The 6967-nt window shown below is 44.4% G+C and overlaps 1 protein-coding gene across 7 annotated transcripts; it reads left to right on the top strand.

Moving 5' to 3' along the window:
- Nucleotides 1–315: 315 nt before the first annotated feature.
- On the top strand, nucleotides 316–6661 carry LOC123137213 (zinc finger transcription factor YY1). Of its 7 annotated transcripts, none has more exons than XM_044556837.1 (6): nucleotides 316–662; nucleotides 752–810; nucleotides 4625–4817; nucleotides 4977–5006; nucleotides 5636–5779; nucleotides 5857–6661. In XM_044556837.1, the coding sequence occupies exons 1-6, from the start codon at nucleotides 453–455 to the stop codon at nucleotides 6343–6345; spliced, it is 1125 nt and encodes a 374-aa protein (XP_044412772.1). In that variant the 5' UTR covers nucleotides 316–452; the 3' UTR covers nucleotides 6346–6661. The 7 variants fall into 7 exon arrangements, with proteins under 7 accessions (XP_044412772.1, XP_044412771.1, XP_044412775.1 ...); XM_044556836.1 differs by having other exon boundaries at nucleotides 5845–6661; XM_044556840.1 differs by having other exon boundaries at nucleotides 4618–4817; nucleotides 5845–6661.
- Nucleotides 6662–6967: the final 306 nt, after the last annotated feature.

The raw sequence follows: 6967 nt of genomic DNA, 5'->3' as shown, positions 1-6967 counted from the left end.
AATTATGAATTTTTTTTAGATATCTAATGACATTTTTTAGCAAGCATCTCCCAAAACGATGACATTTTTCAGTTGTTGTAAGTTGTAATGGTAAAACCGAGTAGTGGCCATAAATGATAAAAACCTAAAAAAATATTCCTTCCGTTTTTAAATATAAGTTCTTTTAGGATTTCAATAAGGACTATATATAGATGTATATGGACATATTTTAGAGGGTAGTTTACTTATTTTGTATGTAATCGCATTGAAATCACTTCGTACACACGTGTTAATCTCTTCCTTCCCGGCACCCATTCGGCCATCTAGACGCCCCCACAACCGGAAACAACGCCAGGGACCTGTTTCATTTGCCTTTGGTCTTGTGATGAGATGATGATGGGAACGGAGCAGCCGCGGCCGCGAGGCGTAGCCATAGATTTCCTCGCAGCACGACATGCTGCTCCTCATCCACCATGCCATCCGACTCCGAGCCTCCCTCCCTGTCTGTACCCACCCGTAGCCCGGTAAACATAAGTCGCCGCCAGCCCCAGCCCCAGCCCCAAGACCAAATCCGAATCTTCCCTTGCAACAATCATCCGTACGCCGTCATCGCCTTCCGCCCCGCGGCCGCGGGGAGACGCGATGCAGGGACTCCACCGCCGCTACCGATGGATCAAGGAGTGGTTTGTCTCCCAACCCCTACCACCCCTCGAATTCCACTCCGCTTCATGTGGTTTGGATCTGAACTATTTGCGCCGCGTCCTTCTCCTAGGGTTCCGCAGGACCTCGTCATCGCCGGCGGCCCGTGCGCGCTTTACAAGTGGGTGCGAGGTACGTCGCCTTCTTCTTGCTGCTGTAAATTCTTACTTTGACTTACTGTTGTGTCACGGCTCCATCACATGTTGCTTAGTGTCATCGTGCCTGCAATTGCTGCTTGACATTATCTTTCTTTGGTTGTTATTGTGGTTTCCGTTGCTTAAATTCCACCGGGTGTTTATTAGATAGAGGCTTTGGTTTCATTAGTCACAGGTGCAAGCTAGCCTAACTTTCGAGAAAGCTTAAGGTTGGGCCATTACAACCTAACACCGCTCCAGCAAGATAGCAACTAACGACCGCTAGAGGCAAGTATAACATACACACTACTAGAAATGCAACTGGCCTAAATGCTTATCATCTTCCGACACGTGGCTGGCCAGTGGAAATGTTTGTCATGATTCGTGAACACGGCCCAACAATGGTGCGGCCACACACCACTGTTGAAGCCATCCTTGCAGCACTGGGGCATTGCCTCCCCCTCTGTGTAGGCCAGGTCCGGCGTGTCCCACACAATGAGAAGTTAGCCCTGGAGGCCTTACAAGAGCACACAGGATGCCCTGCCCGTGCTGAAAAGACGGCCACTCATCGACTACTGTCGATGCCCTGCATGTTGTACTGCCACACGTTGCACTGACCCGATCCTTTCTTGTGTGGCCACATATCCATCTCAACATGTGCATCTCTGCTACACCTAACTTTGGACATGTTGCCCTTTAGTTGGCCAACATTCAGCGCCATACAACATCGCAGGTCGAATCGCCGTTCTATAGACCTGCCTTATAACTTTTGTGGCACTCTTGTCACCGAGAACGCCAGAAGCTTGGTGCCACTTCATCTATCAAGCTTTGATTCAATGGCTCATATCTTCATCGATATCATCATCCTTCTGCAGCATTGACCTCAAATATTGAAAGGTGTCCTTCTGAGGTACCAGCTGCCCAGCAAGGCTCCTCATGCCTAGTAGTACTGAAACCGCACCTCATGTACTTGATTTTAGTTCTACTAAGCCTAAAAACATTAGTTTCGAATGTCTCTCTCCACAACTCTAACCTTGTAATTCTCTACATTATTGAAATATCATTACGACAAGCATATGTTGTACCAATTGCATCAAGTAGTAGTCTGCTCTTTTTCTGATTTAGTCTACTGCAAACATTCTACAATTGGAGATTCATGGGGATTGTGAAGTTTCTGTTTAATCTGTACAGACTTGAGAACCAATAAACCCATTAATCTAGTGATGAGTTCTCGCAAAGCAAATAGCAGAATTTGAGATTTCATATGTAGATTGTGATCGACATGTCAAAAGATTTATGTTAAATTTCAAGTGTTTGGTGTGGACAATGTTGCAATGCTTTTACACCTGTTCTTTGTTAACAACTTCCGGACAATTTAGGAGTTACATGCAATGTACCAATAAATCATTAGTCTAGTGATGCGTTCTCTCAAAGCAAATAGCAGAAGTTGAGATTTCAGATGGAGATTGCGATGAACATGTCAAAGGATATATGTTAAATTTCAAGTGTTCCGTGTGGGCAATTGTTGTGAACCTTGATTCACAAGGGGTTAACTACCGTGCTGAAGATAGCCAGACGTCGTGGGATTGGGTAATAGGTTGAGACAAGATAATAATTCGTAGAGATTAGATTGATTGTTCTTCCTTGCCTCAAACGTAGATGCATGCCATCCTTATATAACGGATGCTCAGGTCCTTGACCTCTCCTAATAAGGCTTAAATTTTTCCTTGTACGATTGGACTCTTTCCTAATCCTATACTTTCCTAGTGTACTCTTAGGATACTTCACTTTCATGGACTCCTTCCACGCTGGTACTCTTGCCTTGATACTGTGAACCCTTTGTCCGTAACATTACACCCCTCCTGGACAAGCAGCTTGTCCTCAAGCTGCTTGTTGTTGGCGAGGGCTGAATTCCTTCATAGCCCCGCATCAATGTGATAGTGATACTGTGACTGCAGCTCTACGTTTTGCCAGACCTCTTGCCTAATTCTCTCAGGTACAACTTGTATATCTCTAGGTAACCCTGATACTTCTTTGAGATCCTCTCCATGAAATTTGGAACGTCCCTTATTATGTCGCTGACATTCAGTTGGCAATGAATTCTTTCCATGTCCTGTTGGTCACATATTCCTTTGACACCCCCTTGGTCACGTTCTTCTGGTGGACGCCATACAAACCAACCAAGGCTATTTTCTGTTTTATGGAAAATGCAACAGCTGGAGCCAATACGAATCCCATTTTATTTGTTCTCATGCGCGCATAATAATTCTCGTGCTTTTCTTTCCAATCTGAAATATAACTTCTACATATTCTATGCACCAAATTATCTCTTCCTGTATGCACACATGCACACAGAACTAAACCTTTGCTTGAGCCAACGTCCACACATGCATGATGGCCCAGATCAATTTCGTGGACAACTCCAATGCTAGGTCCATGCTCAGCAATTGACCCTTTTCTAGCCTGCCTCAACCGTTCCACTGAAGATGATTTTGGATGGCCCAGATCAATTTCGTGGACAACTCCAATGCTAGGTCCATGCTCAGCAATTGACCCTTTTCTAGCCTGCCTCAGCCGTTCTACTGAAGATGATTTTGTTGATGCTGTTATTCATGGTTGTGTCACCACTGTCGCTAGCAATGCTGCTGTGCCTTGTTGCTCCTATGTCACTCCTCTATCTGCATCTGTAGCTTCTGCATCCGGATGTCTCGTAACTGCTGCTTGCTGCTCTTCGTGCGCCTCTATAGCTTCTTGCAAACCGCCGTTGCTACGCCGACTTCAGGCTGCAGTGATGATATTGCTGCCATGCTTGCCATGTTTGTCGCTGAAGCCATTGCTGCCCTCCTTTACTTTGCTGCCTTGATCTCAAGCATATACGAATCTTGAATTTGTCAAAGATAGATTGGATTGAGGCGTTGAACTCTTCCATGAAAGGGTCGGCATTGAAAGCCATGGTGGCTGTCTCTGATACCAAATGATGTCAACCTTGATTTGCAACGGGATAACTACCGTGTTGAAGATAGCCAGACCGTGTGGCTGTGAGGGATTGGGTAGACATAGGTTGAGACAAGAGAATAACTGGGAGAGATTAGATTGATTGTTCTTGCTTGCCTCAAACATGGATATGTGTCATCCTTATATAACGGATGATCAAGCCTTTGACCTCTCCTAACACGATTAGACATAGATCTTTCCTTATGCAATTGCACTCTTTCCTGCCCCTATGCTCTCCCAATGGACTCTACTTCCTCCGTCCGGGTTTATACTTTATAGGTCTCAGGGGCCAAAACGGCAAGACCAAGGTGCAGCTGTAGCGAACTGCATGCACACGCCTCAGCTTAATTAATTGTGGCAATTTAATTGGCTGCATGCATGCCGTTAGCTGTAATAGGTTGCATGCTTGGTTGGGCATATTGACTGGAGGAGTGCTTTTAGTGACTGCATGCTGCCAGTCGTAATTAACACAGCAAACTGGAGGGGAATCGAGTCGAAATACTTCTAATTACTGCAGCCTTATAAATTCAAACGGCTTACCGTGGCTCACAGGTCCTTCAATCCCGGGCGGAAGAAGTACTTCTCTGTCATGGACTCCTCCCATGCTTGCTTTATGTTGGTACTGTGGACCCATGTCCACAACAAAAGTATTGCATTCGTTTTACACCTCTTCTTTGTGTACAACATCAGACCAATTTAGAAGTCAGGTGCAATGTAGCAATAAGGACAAACTAGTTGGATTTTCTTCTTGTCATGTTTGCGTTTTAGTTTAGCTCATTCAGCTAATATTTTTATCTTCATTCCCTCATAGAGGACAGGTTGGCTGCTCTTAAGTCCAAGGACAAGAAAGAAGGGGCATGCACTGCAAAGCCTGACCCTGCCACCGAGGTTCTTTTCTTATGCAGCTATGATGGCTGTGGGAAAACTTTTGTTGATGCAGGTGCTCTTAGGAAACATGCCCATGTGCATGGGGAGAGGCAGTATGTCTGTCACTATGAGGGATGTGGGAAGGTATTGTGTCATCCATGTCTTGCCTACATCGCAAAGCCATTTCCATATGGCAGTGACATTTTTTATACTGAGTTGCTTATCTAATTTTTTCTGCTGAATCCGTTTTGTAGAAATTTTTAGATAGCTCTAAGTTGAAGAGGCATTTTCTTATTCATACAGGCGAGAAGAACTTCGTCTGCCCTCATGAAGGTTGTGGCAAGGTTATTACCATGCTTTCTCCATGTACTTGTTATCCTTTTCTGTACATAATTTTGGTTTTTAATCATATATAATTTGTACATTTGAACAAGTTACCAGAAATATTTAATTACGGAGAAATGTTATTTATGTTAATTAAATATAGACAAGCTCCATCCTTGGTTTCTGTTTTAGTTCTATTTCTTGTTCTAGGGCTTTGGCATTTCAATCATTCTATTGGTTACATCTGGATGATGTTTTTGATTTCTATCCAGCAAGCACATTTTTCTGTACATCATATGAATTTCACATGCACACGAGAGAGAAATCACTACCTGGACATGAACCCGCCCCAGTATTTTCTGCAATCCAAGAATTCTCCATGCCAAGGGACTATAATTTAAAAAAATTCAAATAATGGTGTACACAAATGTTAACATGCTCATTCTGGGGTGTCAGTTACCAGCAAGAGATTTCTTCACGAATTTTTGAGAAATTATGTTAGCTTAGTAGGATGCACCGGGTGGGCTTTACTTTGTAACTGATGGATAAGTGCAATGCAGCAAATTGGTATTCTCTCGTCATAATCGTGGATTTGGGAACTCATGGATTTAATCTGCTTTTATTCCTGGTTATTGCAGGCTTTCTCATTGGATTTTAATTTGAAGGCACACATGAAAACCCATTTTGCGGATAACTATCATATGTGTCCATACCCAGAATGTGGTCGAAGATTTACACAGGAATCTAAACTAAGGGCTCATTTCAGGGCACAACATGAGAAGGTAAGATGTATAGAGATATTTGTCAGTTGCAACTTGTCACATAACCTATACTCACAAGACTACAGTCTGGTGCACAGAATCCAGGTGGGCCTGTAATGAACCGCAATGCACTAGGAGATCACCCTCATAACACAGCGAAATCTCCGGTAACACCACCAGTTCCATCAGCTGATCGTCCGTATGTCTGCCCTTACGATGGGTGTGCCAAGGCATACATTCACGAGTACAAGCTTAACCTCCATCTGAAGAAAGAGCACCCCAACCACTATTTGGATGCTGGTGCTCAAGCTGGTCCGTCGAGGGGCACAGTGTCGAAGAATTCCCGTAGAAGCAAGCCAAACCTCACAACCAGCATGCCACTCGCCAAGATCCCTAAGCGCAGTGGTTATACGGTGCCATCTCCAGTTGTCAGTATCCCCGAGGAGCTTCAGTTGCCAATGAAGGTGTTGTACGAAGATGATAGTGAGGAGACTGAGGAAGAGGGAGATAACCTTGAGGAGGGGGGATTGAGATACAGAGCTGCTAGCGGCGACGATGACGATGAGGAGACGGAGGAAGAAGAATGAGAGCTATGGGTTGCTGTGGACATAGTTTATGAGCACCGAACTGGATTATAGTTTTGCATACATGTAACAATACATATTAAGGGTGGCTAGTTAGGCAGAAACTTGTGGGCTGCATGTAGGTATCTCAATTTAAGGCTATTAAGGCTGTGTTCGGTAGCCCTCCACTCCTCCATTCAGGAGCGGAGCGGGTGGAGTACCATATTAGCAGCTCCTCAAATTAACACTGCATGTTGCTCCGCTCCGGAGCGGAGTTGGAGAGCGGGAGGGAGTCCGAACAGGCCCTTACTAAGAAGGGTAATAGATCATCATTATCAGAGGTGTTGACAATGCGGCTATCAAAGGTACTCATAGGGTGCGCTGCATTGCATAATGTTTTGGAGGCTGGCCAGGTGACGTGCAAACCTAGTCCCACGTCTCAACTTCATCTCTTTTTGTTTTCCTCATTCAAATTAAAATACTTCAATTGCCATTAAAATCCAAGTTTGTGACATCAAACAATTATTCACATAACTTTTAAACAATCATGCACATATTTTTAGCAAGTTGCATCAACTATAGTATTAAACCGACATGTGACGTGTACACACGTCGCGCTGGCGTGTGTGCCGTCCTCTCCTGCGTT

This window comes from Triticum aestivum, chromosome 6B (genome assembly GCF_018294505.1).
Source record: "Triticum aestivum cultivar Chinese Spring chromosome 6B, IWGSC CS RefSeq v2.1, whole genome shotgun sequence".
In the NCBI taxonomy this organism is placed as follows: Eukaryota; Viridiplantae; Streptophyta; class Magnoliopsida; order Poales; family Poaceae; genus Triticum; species Triticum aestivum.
The sequence above is the reverse complement of the archived record's forward strand: the minus strand, read 5'-3'. Positions and strand labels throughout refer to the sequence as shown.